The sequence below is a fragment of the Anabrus simplex genome, chromosome 9 (genome assembly GCF_040414725.1).
Source record: "Anabrus simplex isolate iqAnaSimp1 chromosome 9, ASM4041472v1, whole genome shotgun sequence".
In the NCBI taxonomy this organism is placed as follows: domain Eukaryota; kingdom Metazoa; phylum Arthropoda; class Insecta; order Orthoptera; family Tettigoniidae; genus Anabrus; species Anabrus simplex.
The window spans coordinates 41,219,674-41,243,005 of record NC_090273.1 but is presented as its reverse complement, the minus strand read 5'-3'; the positions used below and the strand labels follow the sequence as shown (position 1 = coordinate 41,243,005).

The window sequence follows — 23,332 nt, the reverse complement described above, 5'->3', positions numbered from 1 at the left end:
ACTTCCATTTTTGCTTGTCTTATTCAAATGCAAAGAGCTGAAGTTCAATAAATCTAAGTAAATAGATCCCTACCTGTCTGTACCCTGGAGCTCCGAGCTGGTTCTGGCACAACCTTGACTTCTCTTCCTCTTAAGATATTCAATGTACCTCAGGTAGAAAGTGTGTTGTTTGCTGATATCCAACTTGTCATCGATGTTAAGATACCTTAACGATTCTTCCTTCAGGAACTCAGTCCACATGAACAAGATCTCCATTCCCTTGTTCTCATCCCATATCTCATCCAACCTCCTGCACAACTTGGCAATCTGAAAAAATAAATAATCTAATCTTAAAGACCTAGCAATATTAACATTTACCAAGAAACACAACACTTTCCTTGCTGACAGTGACAACACTGTACAATAAGCTGACATTTACAAATAAGATAATACTGTGTGTTCTGTGTCTGAAATACAGGGAGGTCCATATTGTTATGGGCTCATACGACAGGCAGCCTTCGAGAAGCCCCTCTGGTATTTCCTGGAAGGGATCGGTGAGTCAGGCTGGGAAGCTCCTAGCCACCCTGAAGGCAGGTGATGGCCTCTGTTTGTACTGTGCTTTCTGTGTGGTGTTTCCGTGGACTTTCTGAAAGGCGAAACTAGAACATTCCTACTTCAGATGCACTCCAAATATTCTAAAGCTTCATTACCAGACATATAAAAACAGGGTCACCACGAACAAAGGAGTCAGTGTGTGGTGTCGGAGCAGAAGCTGAGTATGTTGAGAGTGTGTCATCGTAAGGAGTTTTGGAGAGTAGCTGAATTGGTGCTGTGTTATTGTTGAGTGATATGTGGCAAATATAGTAGTTCAGTATGTGGAACAGTCATGTGAATTGATTGTGTAAGTCATCAGCCTTGTCTGGAGTCAAGCCAAGTGTACAAGTGTCGTGCTACACGATAGTCAACAGACTTGTGTTTGAACCCAACAATAGGGAACTGCTGAGCAGAGAGACTAATGCATGCAAAGCAAAGTGAAAGGAGAGGCCTGTCAATCAAGATTAGGGAGGGACCGCCCATTCTAGGTAAAGGCTGCCTAGCTGTAGACTAGCTGCGAGGATTGGAGACTTTGTGAATAGCCTCTAATTAGTCGTCGTTCAATTGAATCACCTTATGTTGCTGTTGCTTGCTTAGCACCACCCGGGGGACACGTGCAGGGCAATCAATAGGTACAATCCTGCGAACGTAAGCAACGGTCAACCCCCTCTAATTAGTGAACTGTTGTCATTCATTTTTAAGTAGTATTATGTGTGTTTGCTGTGTGTATGCTGATTAATTAAATTACATCTATAAACACACAGTGTTTTATTTATAACAAAATAAACAATCATAATGAAAATTTCCCCCTGGAAGTTATTATAAATTTAAGCATCTAATGTACACGGAACTTGCCCTTCTTCAGTCGATCATCCATAAAGTCTGTATGATTTACGGTAAATAAATGATAATATTATCATATCACTGGCTCTGGGAGAATCTACACTGGTAGGCCTGCAGCCCACTGTTGGCTATAACTGGCTTTTATTTCATAAATAAAATGATGTAGTCATAGGTTCACAGTCTGCAGTACATCAATCAATGATCTTGATCTGCATTTAGGGTTATCGTCCAGGTGGAAGATTCCATAAATATTGTTAACATAGCCTTTTCTTACAGGATTTCAAAGAACTTGGAAAATAATTGAACATTTCCCTTCATAAATTATTCCAATCCCTAATAACTCTTCCTATAAATGAATATTTGCAACAATTTATCTTCTGGAATTGAAAATTTATTCTCATATTATGATCTTTCATACCTTTAAAGGCTCCACTCAAACTTATTTGTCTACTAATGTCATTCCATGCAATCTCTCCACTGACAGCTCAGAACATACCACTTAGTCCAGCAACCTGTCCGCTCAGCCCTAAGTCTTCCCAGTCCACAGTTTCCTCAATTTCCTCAAACTACTCTTTTGTTGGAAATCACTCGCAACACATTATGCTGCTTTCCTTTGGATCTATTCCAGCTCGTACCAAGTATTCCTGGTGTAGGTCCCATACTCTAATTCGGCTCTTACCAGAGACTTATACAACCTCTCCTTTTTCACTACAACCCCTATATACCCTCATAACCACATGAAGAGATATGTAACCTTTATTTACATTCCTGTTTATGTTATTACCCCAATGAAGATCTTTCCTTATTTTAAAAATGAAGTACTTACACTGATCCCCATGAGAAACTTTTACCTCATCAATGCAGTAATGCCAACTCACCCGTTAATTCTTTTTCTGGTTTATCCAAACCCCAGATTTAATTCTTTTGTCTGTGTTTAACAGTATTTATAGTATTAATAGGTGGCATCTGCCATGTGTAGGTAACTGCGTGTTATTGTGGTGGAGGATAGTGTTATGTGTGGTGTGTGAGTTGCAAGGATGTTGGGGACAGCACAAACACCCAGCCCCAAGCCAATGGAATTCACCAATGAAGGTTAAAATCCCCTACCTGGACGGGAATCGAATCCGAGACCCTCTGAATCGAAGGCCAGTATGCTGACCATTCAGCTAATGAGTCGGACTGGAACGTACTAAGCTTTACATACAGTCTTGAAACCTGCACTGTAACCAGCAAAGATGTCAGTAATCTCCAATTTGTGGAGATGAAATATTTAAGAACAAAGGTCCAAAAAACATGAAAGGACAGAATCTGGAATTAACTAATAAGTCAATAGACTCGTATTAAACAATCGTTGAGTGAAACCCTGTCGAAGGCCTCACTGAGCCGGAAGTTGCTATTATATATCAGTCTGCCAAGCCCACTGAAATGCATGCACCAACCGACCCTATGAGCAACGTTTTCACACCATTCATAGCAGGGACTGGCTGCACAAGGAATGGCATTACTAGCATCGCTCATACCTCAGTCACTTTCATATTGTCAAAGCCAAGGATAAGACAGAGACAGATCAATGAAAGTAACAAAATTGCTCTAGCCCATACCAGAAGACATAGTGCACTGTAAATACTAGGTCCTGCCAGAAAAGGCATAAGAAAAGGAAACAGACGAGAAAATTCTAGAAGAACAGTTCAGATTTAGAAGAGGTAGAAATACTACACAGACAATAAATAATTTACTGGATGAAATAGAAAATTCTATTAGGCTTCCAAAGGGAAAATTTCATGCTGCGTTCATCGACTTCACTAAGGCATAGATATTGATTCCCATAGGGAACCTGAAATATTTGTCCCGAATGAGTAAATTTATAATACCAATATAAATGGTTCGTTATTGGACATTATAAATTTTCCAGCTAACTCATTCCTGGTTGCCAGCGTTTCGTCCCAGTGTGCTAAGTTGGGCTCATCAGTTGGTAAAAGCACACCCACCAAGACGCATTGCCATTGGTCTGGGTAATTTCTTTAGAAGTTGTTATATTGTCTGATATTATGACTGTGTTTCTCCTCAGCATGTTATGGACCAGGTTAGTGAGGACTTTACTTTCCTCAACTAATGTAGGCTACCATAATTTTAAGGACACTTCCTCTAAAGCATTACTTTGTCAATTTTATATATTTTTCATCTAAACAGTGTTATGTGGCTGAAGATGTTGATAATATACGAAACATGTACCACTTTTGACCATTAAAAATTGCCTTAAGCAATCATTGTATCGACTAGGTGGAAAATAAATAAATACTTAATTGTGAATCTATTGAAGTGCGATACGGACCATGAAGCTGATTTTATGTAACTGTAAACCAAAGCATCATTTCTTCTAAACTTGGTAGCCTACATTAGTTGAGGAAAGTAAAGTCTTCACTAACCTGGTCCATAACATGCTGAGGAGAAACACAGTCATAATATCAGACAATATAACAACTTCTAAAGAAATTACCCAGACCAATGGCATGCTGCAAGGTGACCGCCTCACCCCTCTGTTGTTTAACATCGCCACTTATGACATTGTTCAAGCGATAAGAGAACCATTGAAGAATGTGAGAATATACTTATATGCTGATGACATGGTAATAGGATCACAAAACATCGCTGAAGTACAGAAAGCATTAAATGCTCTTGAGGTCTGGACAATATTTAATCAACTAGAAGTCAAAGAAAGAAAGACTGAACACATGATCTTTAGGAAAGGAGGGCGGGCTTCCCCTTGAGATGTATTGACTTTCAAGCATGAGCCATTACGAGTTGTAAATAACTTCAAATACCTTGGCTTAACCCTTCAGACAACAATAATTATCAAATTAATGTCATATTTTGCAATGTTACTGAATTACATTACCAAACTAGGGACTAGTTTCGGCCTTGGCTAGCCATCTTTAGCCTTAATGTAATACACCTAATAACTAAACAAATGTAAAAACATACAACTGATATGAAAACTAATATACAAACACACAATTAACATAAAATCTGGGATGAACTGAAAAATAAATTAGGCTCTAAATACTTACCATCTGGAGTATGCTCATCATCCAGACTCTTTCTTGCATTGATATTCATAGAATAGGGAACATGCATAATTTTCAAAGATATATATATATTTTTTAAAGTACACCAATGAAATAGTACGTTAACGTATTGCATTGCAGTAAATTGCCTTGTTTTCTGCCATTAAAAAAATATTTAATAGTGCCTTTCCGCAAGGCGAGTGAAACGGCCTCTGACGTAAGCGGCGCGCTGTGACGTCAAGATCCAGTACCGCATGCAGCTTTACCAGCCGTTGTGCATCAGCCCTTGCTAAAAGCCGATTGTTTATTATTCATGATCGCGTATAACTTCGAAATGACAGAAGAAAGGTTCAAAACAGCACAGTCAGACAATCTACCATGTATAGATGTCATCATTCTTGAAAAATAGTGACTTTTGTGGGCGCAGATTCGCGGATAAAAAGCAAGTTTATAAGTGACATCTTTTATATACGTGCAATGTACTGTAACCCATAGTATTAGGATAACAACGAACCTGGATAGATATCACATCACTTTCAACATTTCCTTCTAGACTGATTCTCATGTTAAAGAATAACATTATATTTTCGGGCTTTCAGCATTAGTAAAGTAAGAAATCGGATTTCAGCACTGACATAAACATATAGGTAGCATTATAGTACTAGTCCGCCTCTGTGGTGTTGTGGTTAATGTGTGCCACTCCCGGAGGCCCGGTTTTGATTCCCGGCTCTGCCATGAAAGTTGAAAACAAATAGTACGATGGCTGGAATGGGGTCTATTCAGCCTCAGGAGGTCAACTGAGTAGAGGGGTTTTGAATCCCACCTCAGCCATCCTCGAAGTGGTTTTTCGTACTTTCCCACTTCTCCTCCAGGTACCTAAGACCACGGCCGTTTCCTTCCCTCTTCCTTGTCTATCCTCCCATCCTCCAACAAGGCCCCTGTTGAGCATAGCAGGTGAGGCCACCTGGGCAAGGTAATGGCCCTCCTCACCAGTTTCATCACCATACCCAAGTTTCACGTTCCAGGACACTGCCCTTGAAGCGGTAGCGGTGAAATCTCTCGTGGAATCCGAGAGAAAACCAACCCTGAATGATAAACTGATTAAGAAAGAAATAAAGAAAGATCATAGTACTATAGGGCTATAATCTATCATTCTCAAAAAAAAATATATTTATGGTTGGGACAACTGGCCTACCCACTTCCGAGGCCCATGAAAGAGAAACATTAAGTATCTTTGTGGAGGGAAAAAGTTAAACATGATAAAGATAGATATAACTTCATCTAGTTTTCACAAGTTAGGCTGAGTGGTTCAGACGGTTGAGGTGCTGGCCTTCTGACCCCAACTTGGCAGGTTCGATCCTGGTTCAGTCCGGTGATAGTTGAAGGTGCTCAAATACGTCAGCCTTGTGTCGGTAGATTTACTGGCATGTAGAAGAACTCCTGCAGGACTAAATTCCTGCACAACGGCGTCTCCGAAAACCGTAGAAGTAGTTAGCGGGGCGTAAAGCCAATAACATTAATTACATTTGGCTTTTAACAAGCTGAGCATATCAGGCAAGAAAAGTATCCTGGTGACATGTTAATCGTTCAATGCAGGAATGTCTTTTGGTGCTGTGAATTTTACTCTATTTTTTTTTTTTTTAAACGTCACACCGTCACATATAGGTCTTATGGCGACGATTGGACAGGAAAGGTCTAGAAATGGGAACGAAGCGGCCGTGGCCTCAGCATTTGCCTGGTGTGAAAATGGGGAACCACGGAAAACCATCTTCAGGGCTGCCGGCAGTGGGGTTCGATACCCACTATCTCCCGGATATGAGCTCACAGCTGCACGCTCCTAACCGCACGGCCAACTTGCCCGGTATTTTTACCCTTCAGTTTATTGACTTGGCTTGTATAACCTAAAACAGGCTAAGTTGGATAATATTTTAAACACCAACATCACTATTTTCACCTGTGTGGAATTATGTTATTTATTTCATTAATATTATGATAATTATTATAACTGAACATCGTTAACTTATAAGACCCCAACAGACAAGCATTGTTTTTGTGTAGAGTTATACATTTGTTAAATTCACGTTGTTTCCTTTCATGATGTACACGCCTATTCTTCGTTATATTATAGAGTATTTAGATATAGCCTAAATTTCTTTACAAATTAAGCTCTTCAATAAAGACATAAATAACTGTCGCATGCCAAGATAAATTTGTAGATTTAGAGCTGTCAAAATGGTTCATAACACCTTTGATTTATTATCTTGACACGGATCACCAAAAACATAGGTTAGGTTTGGAGAATACTTTAATAATCAGCATTAATTAATGCACTGTTTATTACTTTCATATTCCAAGATGTAATTGAAGCATTTAAATAAACCATCATACATTAAAATTTAAAGTTTTACCACTAGAACAGCTGACATGGAAAAGTGATTGAAAATTCAAACAAATTCATCTTACGTTAAAATCTTCAAAAAGAATAAACTGTAGACTTTTCCAATATATCACCAGCATTTCTCCGGCTCAACAAAATCCGTTTCTCCCTAGTTTTGTCGTCTTTGGAACATTTATAAACAATTTGTTTGGGATGGTATGCGATGTGCTATTGCACATCGGAACTCTACACCATTTCCAAGTTTTTTGCCTCACTGTCTGCGCAGGATTCATTTTAAGTCTAAAATATACCACTCAGATTATTATCCAATGTATAGACCTCGAATTTAACCATAACAGACACTAACATAAAGTAGAAATACGCGAAGTGTATCCTGCTTCTCACAGCACACTGTGTGTTATTTCGTCTGCTAATTCGGTCAACCTGTACGATGACGTCAGACCAATGAGATCGCGTACTTGTGTCACGTGACAGTTCTGTACATTGATTTAGATTCTTATCATGTTTGGAGTTATTATTTGTACATTCTGATCACATTTTTGAATTCTGCATGAAATTTTGAATCAGATTAGCAATATTTTTAATTAAAACCCTGGATCATGCATGTTCCCAATTGTTAGTTCCAACACTGCTAATCATTACAATTTCAATTGCAAAACAGGAACTGGTAAATATTTGATTCTGTGGTCAGATCATCAATCACCAAATCTACTTGAGTGGTGTTAGCAGTATGCAAGCCACTGGATGCCACTGTAAATAACCACCAGCTGATGCAGAACCACTAGATGGTGTTTCCACATCGACCAACGTAAACAAAATGAAATGTTCCCGTAGTGCTGTTAAAACCATTCTGAAATGCTGTTGGACATCGTCAGGTCGGCACATGAAGATATGGTTAAAACTGACACATTATTAATTTGTGTCTGGTATAAATTCACAATTCATTGCAGTGTCCATTAAGTTAACCTGAATAAACGATGGATAAAATGAGAGAAAATTCTATTAACTCATTAATTAATTAATCTTTAATTTTAATGAATTATATTAATTAATTAATCAATCATTAATTTTATCTAATTTTATCAATCATTTATTCAGATTAACTTCATGGACACCGCAATGAATTGTGAATTTATACCAGCCACAAATTAAGAATGTGTCAGTTTTAACCATATCTTCATGTGCCGACCTGACGATGTCCAACAGCATTTCAGCATGATTTTAACAAGCCCTACGGGAACATTTCATTTTATTTGCGTTGGTCAATATAGAAACACCATCTAGCAGTTCTGCATCAGCTGGTGGTTATTTACAGTGGCATCCAGTGGCTTGCATACTGCTAACACCACTCAAGTATATTTGGTGATATGATCTGACTACAGAATCAACATTTTCCAGTTCCCGTTTTGCAATTGAAATTGTAATGATTAGCAATGATGGAACTAAGAATTCTATGAATATCAATACAAGAAAGAGTCTGGATGATGAGCATACTCCAGATGCTAAGTATTTAGAGCCTAATTTATTTTTCAGATTTTACACTTAGTTCATCCCAGATTTTATGTTAATTGTGTGTTTGTACATTAGTTTTCATGTCAATTGTGTGTTTTTACATTTGTTTAGTTATTATTATTATTATTATTATTATTATTATTATTAGCGTATGGCAAGGAAATTATATACATAATATACAATATATACACAATAACAAAAAAACATTGATTCACTTCAGGCATTAGTGTTATATGTTATACAAGAATGTCCAACTATTCATTCCACTGTAGTGCTTCCGCTGTTGGAGATAGGGAGTCTTCCAATCTACCTGGATAAGCCCGTATTTGACATTCGCTTACAATGTGAGGAATAGTCTGGCGAGTGGCTCCACAGTCACATTCTGGCGATGGTACAAAGTTCCACTTGTACAGAGAATCCCTGCACCTTCCATGATCAGTCCTGATCCTGTTCAGTCTGGACCAAGTTGCACGTGGCAGTTGAGATCCATTTGCAATATTTTCCCCTCTGAAGATGTTATGCAGGGGTAAGTCAGGAGAGTTATTCCAGCAGCCTTTCCACTCCTCCAAAGCACTGAAGTTGGTGGACGCCTTCAGAGCAGCATCACAAAGGAATGGATGTCGTGATTTCAGTCTCTGGAGACTAAGAACTGGTATGTCATTTAGAACAGATAGCAGAGGATTATTGCAGATCTTGTTGTACTCTCGAACAAGAGCACTGGATCTTCGTAAGTCAGGTGGCATTATTCCAGAGAACAGTAGGAGCCAGTGAACTCAATCAATCAATCAATACTGATCTGCATTTAGGGCAGTCGCCCAGGTGGCAGATAACCCTATCTGTTGCTTTCCTAGCCTTTTCCTAAATGATTTCAAAGAAATTGGAAATTTATTGAACATCTCCCTTGGTAAGTTATTCCAATCCCTAACTCCCCTTCCTATAAATGAATATTTGCCCCAGTTTGTCCTCTTGAATTCCAACTTTATCTTCATACTGTGATCTTTCCTACTTTTATAAACGCCATTCAAACTTATTCGTCTACTAATGTCATTCCAAGAAATCTCTCCGCTGACAGCTCGGAACATACCACTTAGTCAAGCAGCTCTTCTTCTGGAGTTGATCTGATGGTGCCAGATATAAGACGCATGCTGGTATTCAAATGTGGGTCAATATACTTTGTATACGGGCTATTAATCCACACTGGAGCACAACAGTCAGTAGCAGAGAAAACCAGTGCTAAGGCTGAAGAGCGCAGGGTGTTAGCAGTAATCCCCAAGTAGTAGTTATTAGATGTATAACATTAAGGCTTAAGATGGCCAGCCAAGGCCGAAGCTAGTCCCTAGTTTAGTAATGTAATTCAATATAATATTGCATAATATAGTACTGTAAAAGGTGGACCATACAACATTAATTTAATAATTATTATTATTGTGATCACAATTGAATACAAATCAAAACCATGAAGTTTATATCCTATGACTTCAGACGACAGTACATTCTTTGAGAATACACATAAGACTAACAGCGGCAATAAAAGCAATGTACGACAAATTTCCTACTAGATTATCTTTGAAGACCGCTATGACGCTATTTGATGCAAAAATAATTCCTATCCTAACTTATGGTATAGAGATTATTTGGGACAAGTTGACAAAGAACGATCTTAGGACGTTGCAAAGGGTCAAGGCTTGCTATCTAAAGACAACTTTGGACGTATCTAAATACACAAGATCAAGGCTCGACTACGAACTTGTCGGAGAACTTTTTCTAATAGAGACGCTGAGACTAAAGTTCTCCCTACCATCAACTGACAGCTGGAAGAGGCTAATGGAGGAAAGGCAAGAGAAGAAGAAAGAAATCTGGTTACAGTTTTACTCCACTGAAGCCATGGTGAACAAGACTTAGGCGGATACAAACCAGGCGCTGCAATACTGTATTATTTATTATTAGAAAGGGGCACCCAAATGGGTATTAGGATTTACAATATTAACTTATCGACATGATTCTCTTGTTGCAAGTCGTGAAGCGATACCAGTCACACTGTTTGCCACATAAAACGCATATACAATTGTCATCTGGATTATGAAAAGACTTCACAGTGCATATCTTGTGGTGAAAACCATGAATGGAGAGACGTGTTATGATGTGTCTTTGATCTTGATTTTCTTTGGTCCAGTTTCTCACCAACATGGCATCTGAGGTATAAAAGTCGGGGTCAATTTCCTTTTTCTTTTCTTCCCTTCTGCGTAGAAGTTCATTGTAAGCTCCAGTGGACGGCAGATGGAGTCGCATTCAGAGGTCCTGAATGTAAAATGTTTCTTTGGCCAATTCGTATACTAGACGTGATGGAGCCAATTTTCCAACTTGTAAAGTAAATTTAAGAAAGCATGCTTTTACTTTCTCTATCCTTTCGAGACCTCTGAGTTTGAGGTGATCCCAAATTAATTCCAATCCGTAAGTCAAAACAGGTGATATTACTGTGTGGAATAACATTATTGTCGTAGATAATGACAGTACTGCGAGATCTTTTACTTTGTAGATTGCCTTATCGCTGCCACAGTTCTTTCTTGTGTGTGGTAACTAAAGGACATTGCTGTGGTTTGAAGAGTAAATTTGTTGACTGTTAATAGATCATTGTTACATTTACATAGAGTGTCTTTTGCTTAAGGTCTCTCTCCTTTTCTGAAGGTCACTTGGACCGTGTTCTCAAAATTGATCGTGAGCTGATTTTCATTAACCCACTTTTCTAACTCTAATAAGGTGGCTTGTAAGCTGTCTTTGTTACATGTACCATGTCATCTGCGTAGAGGATAACTGTCGTGACAGGTGAAGATGTACTATATTCGTAATGTCGGCAGTTGTAATGTTGAACAGTAAAGGGCTCATCGGGTCACCCTGCAGTACTCCATTCGTTTGTCTCATCGGATCCGGAGTGTCGATTCCATCTTCAATCTCTATGTAGTTCACCATCAGGATGTTATTTAGCAACTTATTAAGGGGATGAGCTTCGCTGATCATGTTTTTGATCGTTAGGAGAATTTCTTGATTTACTGAGTCAAAAGCCTTCGTGAAAAACTGCATAGTACTTTCCTTTGGGTAATCTTAATGCTGCTTCTACCTCCTGTAACAGATATTTTACAGAGTCAAGTGTGCTTCTTCCGGGCATAAATCCAAATTGGCATTCCAGGATTATTACAGAATCTTGTAATTTCTTTGTAAGGATCTTCATAAATATTTTGAGGATGTTGTTTTCCAATGCAATGCGTCTATGTTGCGACACTCTGTGACCCCAATGGCTGTACATGAATTCCATCACAGGGCTTACAAGTTGAATTCTTTCCACGACCCAAGTAACATGTGCTTGTGTGAACTCTGCGATAATCATTGCGATAGTTATCACGTTGTTAATTACAAAAAAAAACTAAGTCGCTCATTGAGTTCTGTACGTCTGATTGTTTTTAATTAATGCACAATTTGTGTGCTATAATAATAATTTGAAAATATTACTTTATGAAATATTTCACAACATCTACGATACTAATAGCATTAGAACTAGACGTGATCATGGTCCCAAGAATGAGGTTCAAAGATAAATGGCCAACACAAGGACCAGCATCAAGAGTAAGTCCGACTAGCTCTGGAGTATGTAATGATTGTAAGCCCCTAGAGAGACATGCAATAACAGACGGTTACTACATGATAAATAATGAAAATCCACAGCCTGTTTCAAGTCATTCGACCGGGTCAAGAATGGAATGAAGGAAGCCTCCATCTAGCACCGAGGATAGGAAATGTTGTGGCTGCCGAAGCCTGTCGCACTCCACTGGGGTAATGATAAATGACTGACAGATGAAATGAAATGTTAATGGAGAGTGTTGCTGGAATGAAAGATGTCCCGCATGCGCTTTGTCCAGCACAAATCTCACATGGAGTGACCGGGATTTGAACCATGGTATCCAGCAGTGAGAGGCCGACGCGCTGCCGCCTGAGCCACGGAGACTACTACATGATAAATAATACAGAAATAAATAGAAATATGTTATGGCAGAAATATATGGGTACATACATTGTCCCTCCTTAGCCACGGGCAAGAAAGAGTGAAGTTTGGTGGCGAAACCGACGGATAGTCTTCTGGTAAACTGAAGTATAACATCAAGGGGGGCAAAAACTCAACTGTCAGCTCCTGTACCTCGGATTTCTCTGAAACAAAAATATGTATGTCACACAAAACTGCACAGTTCGTCGCACATTTCTTCAGTATATACAATCTTCAAAGTTCGTGTTTTTACACACCTCGCAAACGAATGTCTGCGAAAGTAATTTTGAAATCCGATGACAAGGTAATATGGGCACGAAACTGTCCTCCAGACTTGCCATTCTCTTCACTGAGTTGCAGCTCTTCGTTGGTATAAATACTCTCCAAAGCACATAATTCATCTTGTTGCGTTTCCTTATCGGACATATGCCTTCCAAACAACTAAATTTACAGAACTAGCAGCCAAAATTACTTCACTATTCTAAGGAGAAGTTGACAATTTAACTAGACGTAAGTTACATAACCCTAAATCTACCTTCGAAGTTCACAAGTTTCACAAGTTTTGAAACGATCAAAGAACGTGAGAGCACCAAAGAAAATACGACGTATAAACCACTCGTAGCGAGGTATACCCAAACCAGTCTTCAAAATCCGTGCACAGAGTTTTATCTATACCACGAATCTAGTTATTTTCAGAAGTATGTACTCTTAAGGATGAAAAAAAGAGGACAACTTAAATTTTAGAAAACGGCTGTACCAAAATTAATTCGATGTTTATTAAATCACAGACTATCAACCATAGTTAATCAAGACAAAATTAGTATTTTTCATAATGAGAGCTCTGTATTTTTTTTTTACATTTTCCAATTATTGGGCTATATTTATTAACAGTTTAAAATCTCATAGTGTCTCTTGTCGGAATATATATTTTTTTCTTCAGTGTTCCTGTAGTCCGAAACCAAAGAGGCTTAAAACTGTCAACGATTTCATCGACAAACCAATAGCTATCGATACATTGCGTATTCTCGTATCTTTTCCAAGCGTAATAAAATAAGTTTATTGCAGCCAATGGCTATAGATAAACTCACATACATTAAAAAGATAAACATGTAAAATTTACAATTAGATATTTGTCAGATGGTAATCTGTATTCTCGTTCAAGCAGAATTTCTAGAGCGACATACAGCGATTCTCAAAGAAAAGCACATGGTATCGATTGTATGACGTTCCATAAACAGTTGATCTTTATTCTCGTGCGAGGAATTTATATCGATATAATCCAATAGTCGATTTATACTGTTTCCCGCGCAGGATTACAACGAAATGACGCTGTTATGAACCGGTTGTAAAATTGTTTATTAGCTCTTGTTTGGGTATTAACACAAGAGCTCTTGTGCGATGTTATCCTTTATTTGTGAAGTTAAAGACTGAAGCCCATTCGGAAAGGAGTGTTTCTGTATAATTTCCTTTTTTAAACGTTTCCCCATTGGCTCACCTATGAACGTTCTGGAAGGTATTTGTAGAAGGGAAAAGGGATACAGTAAGTATTGTGCAAGTGCCTCTGCTCGACTTTTGGTTTATTAGAATTTACAATATTTGCTCATGAACAGGTAGTAATTCTTAAAAATTTGATGAGATTGATAAATGTTTATCAATATCCAGTCTTGGCTTTCTCGTTCTGAACAATATCAAAATTGACTGCTGCTGTTTTTATCATTAAACTGTGTTACTACCACTTTTGCTGCCAATCTGTTGTGTTAATTATTCCTTAAATTTATATTAGCATTACCTAAAAAGTGGTAATTTTCTTGTGCTATCGTTTATATTCAACCGCACAGTTTCAAATTTCATATTTTACTGGAGAATTCTGTAGGGGTTCAGGGTATCTGTTGATGTGCATGTCTGTCTCTCATTGTGACAGAACTTCAGAATCTTTGCGTGTACACTTGAAGGTAATATGTTAAAATACCTCAGTCACTATAGGACTACTTATGATTCCCAAAGCAGAATCTTAGTTGCATTTTAACATCAGTGAAGTAAATACCATAGGGAATGTTTGTAACAGAACAGGAGGTGAGAAAATGGCAGAGCCTCAAGTCTGCACAGGGTGGATGCAAAAGAAAAAAAATGCTCCAATTTCCAAAATGTATTTTCAATGGTATTTGTTTGATTTTCTGATTAAATACCTTGGTTAACAAAGTTAATAAACTCAGTTCATGTCATATAATTAAAGATAATATACAGTAATAATTAAAAAAAGGATAGGCCTACAGTAATTAGTGATAAATTCTAAAACAGACCCTACATGGTCAGTAATACTGAGTCAATAATACTGACAGTACACATCAATATTGTAGCCACCTTTGAATACACCCCGTCGACACCCATGTTTGTGGGTTACTGTAGTCACGTCCTAGTTCGTGAACCATGGGCAACGGCTGAGTGGCCTAGTAAGTGGTCCTGAGAGTCGGGATACCAGTTGCTATGGAATGGGAGTGGGCATCTCGGACATATTCTGAGTCGTGGTCCTCCTTGTGCTCAGGCGGCTAGGACTATACAATCCACCGGTGGTCCATAACCCGTTAGAGGAGAGATCCTCACTTGGACTATGTGCAAGTAGGGCAGCATCCTGCTTCATGAATCGACCGAGCTCAGAACATTTTAAGCAAGCCTCGGACCTATGGGAGTAACGGAGTCCCATTTGACAGGCGAGGGACTCCTTGGAAACAACTTGGCGAACGAAATGGAATTCGATGGGGAGCTATCAATATTAATGGGGCTTATGGAAGAAAGAAAGTAGAACTGGCTGAGTCAGCAAAGAGGATGCATCTGGATGTGCTAGGAGTAAGTGATATTCGGGTAAGGGGAGATAACGAGGAAGAGATAGGAGATTATAAAGTGTACTTGACGGGTGTTAAAAAGGGAAGGGCAGAGTCTAGGGTAGGGCTCTTTATCACGAATACCATTGCACGGAACATAGTTTCTGTTAGGCACGTAAATGAGCGAATGATGTGGGTAGATTTGTCAGTTGGAGGAATTAGGACTAGAATTGTGTCCGTGTATTCACCATGTGAGGGTGCAGATGAGGATGAAGTTGACAAGTTTTATGAAGCATTGAGTGACATCGTAGTCAGGGTAAACAGCAAGGATAGAATAGTGCTAATGGGCGATTTCAATGCGAGAGTTGGGAATAGAACTGAAGGATACGAAAGGGTGATTGGTAAATGTGGGGAAGATATGGAAGCTAATGGGAATGGGAAGCGTTTGCTGGACTTCTGTGCTAGTATGGGTCTAGCTGTTACAAATACATTCTTCAAGCATAAGGCTATTCACCGCTACACGTGGGAGGCTAGGGGTACCAGATCCATAATAGACTATATCTTAACAGACTTCGAATTCAGGAAATCTGTTAGGAATGTACGAGTTTTCCGGGGATTTTTCGATGATACAGACCACTATCTGATCTGTAGTGAACTAAGTATCTCTAGGCCTAAGGTAGAGAAAGTGAAATCTGTCTGCAAACGAATAAGGGTAGAAAATCTCCAGGACGAGGAAATTAGACGGAAGTACATTGATATGATTAGTGAGAAGTTTCGAACAGTAGACATTAAGCAGGTTCAGGATATAGAAAGTGAATGGGTGGCATATAGGGATGCTGTAGTAGAAACAGCCAGGGAATGCCTTGGAACAACTGTGTGTAAAGACGGGAAAAGGCGAACATCTTGGTGGAATGATGAAGTGAGAGCAGCTTGTAAACGTAAAAAGAAGGCTTATAAGAAATGGCTCCAAACAAGGGCCGAGGCAGATAGGGAGTTGTATGTAGATGAAAGAAACAGAGCGAAACAAATAGTTGTTGAATCGAAAAAGAAGTCGTGGGAAGATTTTGGTAACAACCTGGAAAGGCTAGGTCAAGCAGCAGGGAAACCTTTCTGGACAGTAATAAAGAATCTTAGGAAGGGAGGGAAGAAGGAAATGAACAGTGTTTTGAGTAATTCAGGTGAACTCATAATAGATCCCAGGGAATCACTGGAGAGGTGGAGGGAATATTTTGAACATCTTCTCAATGTAAAAGGAAATCATCCTGGTGGTGTTGCAAACAGCCAAGCTCATGGGGAGGAGGAAAATGATGTTGGTGAAATTATGCTTGAGGAAGTGGAAAGGATGGTAAATAAACTCCATTGCCATAAAGCAGCAGGAATAGATGAAATTAGACCTGAAATGGTGAAGTATAGTGGGAAGGCAGGGATGAAATGGCTTCATAGAGTAGTAAAATTAGCGTGGAGTGTTGGTAAGGTACCTTCAGATTGGGCAAAAGCAGTAATTGCCCCTATCTATAAGCAAGGGAACAGGAAGGATTGCAACAACTATCGAGGTATCTCAGTGATTAGTATACCAGGCAAAGTATTCACTGGCATCTTGGAAGGGAGGGTGCGATCAGTCGTTGAGAGGAAGTTGGATGAAAACCAGTGTGGTTTCAGACCACAGAGAGGCTAGTCAGGATCAGATTTTCAGTATGCGCCAGGTAATTGAAAAATGCTACGAGAGGAATAGGCAGTTGTGTTTATGTTTCGTAGATCTAGAGAAAGCATATGACAGGGTACCGAGGGAAAAGATGTTCGCCATACTGGGGGACTATGGAATTAAGGCAGATTATTAAAAGCAATCCAAGGCATTTATGTTGACAATTGGGCTTCAGTGAGAATTGATGGCAGAATGAGTTCTTGGTTCAGGGTACTTACAGGGGTTAGACAAGGCTGTAATCTTTCACCTTTGCTGTTTGTAGTTTACATGGATCATCTGCTGAAAGGTATAAAATGGCAGGGAGGGATTCAATTAGGTGGAAATGTAGTAAGCAGTCTGGCCTATGCTGACGACTTGGTCTTAATGGCAGATTGTGCCGAAAGCCTACAGTCTAATATCGTGGAACTTGAAAATAGGTGCAATGAGTATGGTATGAAAATTAGTCTCTCGAAGACTAAATTGATGTCAGTAGGTAAGAAATTCAACAGAATTGAATGTCAGATTGGTGATACAAAGCTAGAACAGGTCGATAATTTCAAGTATTTAGGTTGTGTGTTCTCCCAGGATGGTAATATAGTGAGATTGAATCAAGGTGCCGTAATGCTAATGCAGTGAGCTCGCAGCTGCGATCGACTGTATTCTGTAAGAAGGAAGTCAGCTACCAGACGAAACTATCTTTACATCGGTCTGTTTTCAGACCAACTTTGCTTTACGGGAGCGAAAGCTTGGTGGACTCAGGATATCTTATTCATAAGTTAGAAGTAACAGACATGAAAGTAGCAAGAATGATTGCTGGTACAAACAGGTGGGAACAATGGCAGGAGGGTACTCGAAATGAGGAGATAAAGGCTAATTTAGGAATGAACTCGATGGATGAAGCTGTACGCATAAACCGGCTTCAGTGGTGGGGTCATGTGAGGCGAATGGAGGAGGTTTTTACCTAGGAGAATAATGGACTCTGCTATGGAGGGTAAGAGAAGTAGAGGTAGACCAAGACGACGATGGTTAGACTCGGTTTCTAACGATTTAAAGATAAGAGGTATAGAACTAAATGAGGCCACAGCACTAGTTGCAAATCGAGGATTGTGGCGACGTTTAGTAAATTCACAGAGGCTTGCAGACTGAACGCTGAAAGGCATAACAGTCTATGATAATGTATGTAATGTTGTTTTATGCATCCATAGAGAATCTCTGTTTAAAATTTTAAGACATCTTGTACTACACCCCAAATTAATAAACGTTATAAAATTGACTAACACCAAATCAAAAGTGAAGTTTAGGGGTGAAACGTCAGTCATTTGAAATTAACACTAGACTGCAGCAGGGAGATGAGCTCTCTCCACTATTATTTGTACTCTAGAAATGGTAATGAGGGAATGGTTTAGGAAATGTCCCCCAAAACTAAAGATTGGCCAAAAAATCAAAACAAATTGCTAACAATTTAGCATTACTAGCAGTGGACATAAAAGAAGCAAAAACCCAGATATTAGAGCTTCAAAACATTGCAAATAAAATTGTCCTCAAAATATAATTTGAAGAAACAGAAATTATGCCCCCAAAACCATCACAAGGGCACAAAGATCGGAGTGTCTGAAGTAGTACTGCGAGCACCACAAAGCCCGGACAATCTCTTCAAAGAGACCTGGACAATGGACTGACTAAAGTAACCCTATGCGGTCATAAAAGAAGTACATTCATATTTCTTTTCGAAACCAACAATTAAATTAATTTTTTTTTTTTCAAATAACTTGTGAGCTATTCTGTGTGTTTTGACAAACACATATTGGTATACTAGTAAACTGAAGGATACGAAAGGGTGATTGGTAAATGTGGGGAAGATATGAAAGCTAATGGGAATGGGAAGCGTTTGCTGGACTTCTGTGCTGGTATGGGTTTAGCAGTTAAGAATACATTCTTCAAGCATAAGGCTATTCACCGCTACACATGGGAGGCTAGAGTACCAGATCCATAATAGACTATATCTTAACCGACTTTGAATTCAGGAAATCTGTTAGGAATGTACGAGTTTTCCGGGGATTTTTCGATGATACAGACCACTATCTGATCTGTAGTGAACTAAGTATCTCTAGGCCTAAGGTAGAGAAAGTGAAATCTGTCTGCAAACGAATAAGGGTAGAAAATCTCCAGGGCGAGGAAATTAGACAGAAGTACATGGATATGATTAGTGAGAAGTTTCGAACAGTAGACAGTAAGCAGGTTCAGGATATAGAAAGTGAATGGGTGGCGTACAGGGATGCTGTAGTAGAAACAGCAAGGGAATACCTAGGAACAACTGTGTGTAAAGATGGGAAAAGGTGAACATCTTGGTGGAATGATGAAGTGAGAGCAGCTTGTAAACGTAAAAAGAAGGCTTATCAGAAATGGCTCCAAACAAGGGCCGAGGCAGATAGGGATTTGTACGTAGATGAAAGAAACAGAGCGAAACAAATAGTTGTTTAATCCAAAAAGAAGTCGTGGGAAGATTTTGGTAATAACCTGGAAAGGCTAGGTCAAGCTGCAAGGAAACCTTTCTGGACAGTAGTAAAGAATCTTAGGAAGGGGAAGAAAAAGGAAATGAACAGTGTTTTGAGTAATTCAAGTGAACTCATAATAGATCCCAGGGAATCACTGGAGAGGTGGAGGGAATATTTTGAACATGTTCTCAATGTAAAAGGAAATCATCCTGGTGGTGTTGCAAACAGCCAAGCTCGTGGGGAGGAGGAAAATGATGGTTAAATTACGCTTGAGGAAGTGGAAAGGTTGATAAACTCCTTTGTCATAAAGCAGCAGGAATAGATGAAATTAGACCTGAAATGGTGAAGTACAGTGGGAAGGCAGGGATGAAATGGCTTCATAGAATAGTAAAATTAGCATGGAGTGTGAGTAAGGTACCTTCAGATTGGACAAAAGCAGTAATTGCACCTATCTATAAGCAAGGGAACAGAAAGGATTGCAACAACTATCGAGGTATCTCATTGATTAGTATACCAGGCAAAATATTCACTGGCATCTTGGAAGAGAGGGTGCGATCAGTCGTTGAGAGGAAGTTGGATGAAAACCAGTGTGGTTTCAGACCACAGAGAGGCTGTCAGGATCAAATTTTCAGTATGCACCAGGTAATTGAAAAATGCTACGAGAGGAATAAGCTGTTGTTTGTTTTGGAGATCTAGAGAAAGCGTATGACAGGGTACCGAGGGAAAGATGTTCGCTATACTAGGGGACTATAGAATTAAAAGTACATTATTAAAATCAATTAAAGGCATTTATGTTGACAATTGGGCTTCAGTGAGAATTGATGGTAGAATGAGTTCTTGGTTCGGGGTACTTACGGGGATTAGACAAGGCAGCAATCTTTCACCTCTGCTCTTCGTAGTTTACAGATATCATCTGCTGAAAGATATAAAATGGCAGGGAGGGATTCAGTTAGGTGGAAATGCAGTAAGCAGTCTGGCCTATGCTGACGACTTGGCCTTAATGGCAGATCGTGCCGAAAGCCTGCAGTCTAATATCTTAGAACTTGAAAAAGAGGTGCATGAATATGGTATGAATATTAGCCTCTCGAAGACTAAATTGATGTCAGTAGGTAAGAAATTCAACAGAATTGAATGTCAGATTGGTGATACAAAGCTAGAACAGGTCGATAATTTCAAGTATTTGGGTTGTGTGTTCTCCCAGGATGGTAATATAGTAAGTGAGATTGGATCAAGGTGTCGTAAAGCTAATGCAATAAGCTCGCAGTTGCGATCAACAGTATTCTGTAAGAAGGAAGTGAGCTCCCAGATGAAACTATCTTTAAATCGGTCTGTTTTCAGACCAACTTTGCTTTACGGGAGCGAAAGGTGGGTGGACTCAGGATATCTTATTCATAAGTTAGAAGTAACTGACATGAAAGTAGCAAGAATGATTGCTGGTACAAACAGGTGGGAACAATGGCAGGAGGGTACTCAGAATGAGAAGATAAAGGCTAATTTAGGATTGAACTCGATGGATGAAGCTGTATGGATAAACCGGCTTCGGTGGTGGGGTCATGTGAGGCAAATGGAGGAGGATAGGTTACCCAGGAGAATAATGGACTCTGTTATGGAAGGTAAGAGAAGTAGAGGTAGACCAAGACGACGATGGTTAGACTCGGTTTCTAACGATTTAAAGATAAGCGGTATGGAACTAAATGAGGCCACAACACTAGTTGCAAATCGAGGATTGTGGCGACGTTTAGTAAATTCACAGAGGCTTGCAGACTGAACGGTGAAATGCATAACAGTCTATAATGATAATGTATGTATGTAACATTTTGGTTTTAAAAATGCGCTAAACACAGATTACAGAGTGTGTACAAATGTGTTTAACGCTCGAGCTGTTGGGTGGAAAACTTAATCGTCTAAACACTTTTACTGATACATTTTCACTAAAAATATATATTTTTCAATACAACAGCTTAATTTCAATACCCTAAAAACATTTTTTAGAATCTTACTTTACAGCAAATTCAAAAGTGAAAATTATAATAACATTTAAGGTTCAGAATACACACTGATATGAAAATTTGTAGCAAACTGTACGTACTTAATATATCTTTTTAACACCATTTTCCCAAATTGAATACAGTGATTCTCAGTATAGGCCTACTGAGCAAAGTGTAACATGTAAATAAATAACACTTTAAAAAGTTCCAGCCAGGTCAGATTCCTTAGTTTTCGCGCTATCAAAAAATAACTAGAACTACGTACATTTAAGTCCTCTGTAATCACTGCAACACTGGAACTGGCTAGTTTCATTTCTGATGTCGGTCTTCTCCTTCATTGAATTTATTGTTGGACTCGACTCAATCCACGTCAGGGTCTGAATCATATAGCATTTCCTCTATTTCACACGTTAAAATCCTCCCACTTGATGCTGCCATGGTCAGAACTTCATGGAAATGCTAATACTATTGTTTATTGAATATATGAACATGGTAAGAGCTTTGAAACTTAAACCACAGAAAATAACCTTGTCAGCATGTTGGACAGAATTATGTCGATGTTTGGGCCTGGCCTGTGAGACCCACTGCTACTTTGTACAAGTGACAGAAAAAGACTAACTGATGAAGCTCCTAGATAAGAACTGCAACATATTCCTCTGACCATTACAGGAAGGTACAGAGACAAACGCCCCTCTGAGTGCTGAGGCCCTGGGGTAGTTGAAAAATTTCATACTGCTGGGATTCAGAGGCTCAGCCTGTCCATTCTGGGGTTTTGATGATCAGACACAGCCAGCATCAAAGAACTTGCCTCTGGATCAAGGAAAAAGGGTTACTTATTCAGGACGTCTAATCTGTTTTCCTTCGAAGTATCTTGAAATCTTTTTATAACTTAGTTACTAGAAGGGGAGTAGTTTAGGATCCTGTTGGACGTAAGATGGCTGCCATCCAAGACACTGCGTAGGGTATTTGAAGGTACCTGCGGTGCCAGTGCACTATGATAGAAACTCTTCTGCAAAAAGTGAAGCTTGCCAGGCTATCAGATGATGCATCGTGGTAGGTGTGCTATTTGCCAACTGACGAGCCCAAATTAGCACACTGGGGCGAAATGCTGGCAGCGGAATTTGTTAGCCTGAAAATTTGTCAAATTATAGACACATTATATTGGTAAAGTAAAATTTATATGAGAAGTGGCGATAATACACATGAAACTAAGATTGAGATAGCTGGAGATATGGCAATTGCTTATACCTCATGTTGCCGAGTCGTTAGTAAAAGAAACTGTTTTAGACAAATTTTTAAAGATTGGGTGCATTATGAGCAGTGTTGATTAACCTCTCAGTGCGGTGGATTTAAATGCCCGGTAGTCTCTGTGCTGCAGGAGTAGTTCTAAAAGCTGTATTTAAATTTTATCACAGGGTGAGTTGTCCGTGCGGGTAGGGGCGCGCAGCTGTGATCTTGCATTTGGGAGGTAGTGGGTTCAAACCCCACTGTCGGTAGCCCTGATGATGGTTTTCTGTGGTTTCCCATTGTCACACCAGGCAAATGTTGGTGCTGTACCTTGAGACCACGGCCGCTTTGCACTGTTAGGCCTTTCCTATCCCATTATCGCGATAACTTCTGCGTCGGCGCGACGTAAGACAGATTGTTTTAAAAAATTCTCAAGAGTTTGGTGTGGTACAGTATTTAAATTTTCTTAAATTTGTGCGAGACATTTTTCGAAGCAACATAACATTGGTACTATTTTACTGATTTGAATAATACTATCACATGCATGTTTGAAAATCTCTATTCTTTTAGCAAATATGATGCCAACTTACCGTAATAGTTGAATTTGGTGTGGAACATCTTGAAACATCCCTCAACGTGGGGACCTCCTTGACACCATCACATTCCCCAAGTACTTCGTTCTGAGGACCTAGGATCCC

At 39.2% G+C, this 23,332-nt stretch overlaps 2 protein-coding genes across 4 annotated transcripts in view; one reads left to right on the top strand and one right to left on the bottom strand.

Moving 5' to 3' along the window:
* Positions 1 to 13,051, bottom strand: part of LOC136881256 (E3 ubiquitin-protein ligase RNF14) — a 45,237-nt gene extending 32,186 nt beyond the window's left edge. Inside the window, exons 1-3 of the mRNA XM_067154015.2 lie at positions 12,682 to 13,051; positions 12,455 to 12,588; positions 74 to 306 (exon numbers count right to left, since the gene is read on the bottom strand). Coding sequence (XP_067010116.2) covers positions 74 to 306; positions 12,455 to 12,588; positions 12,682 to 12,850 — 536 coding nt within the window. The 5' untranslated portion in view covers positions 12,851 to 13,051. The remainder of the gene's footprint in view (positions 1 to 73; positions 307 to 12,454; positions 12,589 to 12,681) is intronic.
* A 706-nt stretch (positions 13,052 to 13,757) lies between these two features.
* The window catches only part of l(2)dtl (lethal-(2)-denticleless), a 66,288-nt gene continuing 56,713 nt past the window's right edge, over positions 13,758 to 23,332 (top strand). For 2 of the 3 annotated variants that reach the window (XM_067153999.2, XM_067153997.2), the window contains exon 1: positions 13,758 to 13,964. In XM_067153999.2, the coding sequence (XP_067010100.1) occupies positions 13,922 to 13,964 (43 nt within the window). In that variant the 5' untranslated portion in view covers positions 13,758 to 13,921. The other variant, XM_067153998.2, reaches the window with a different exon arrangement.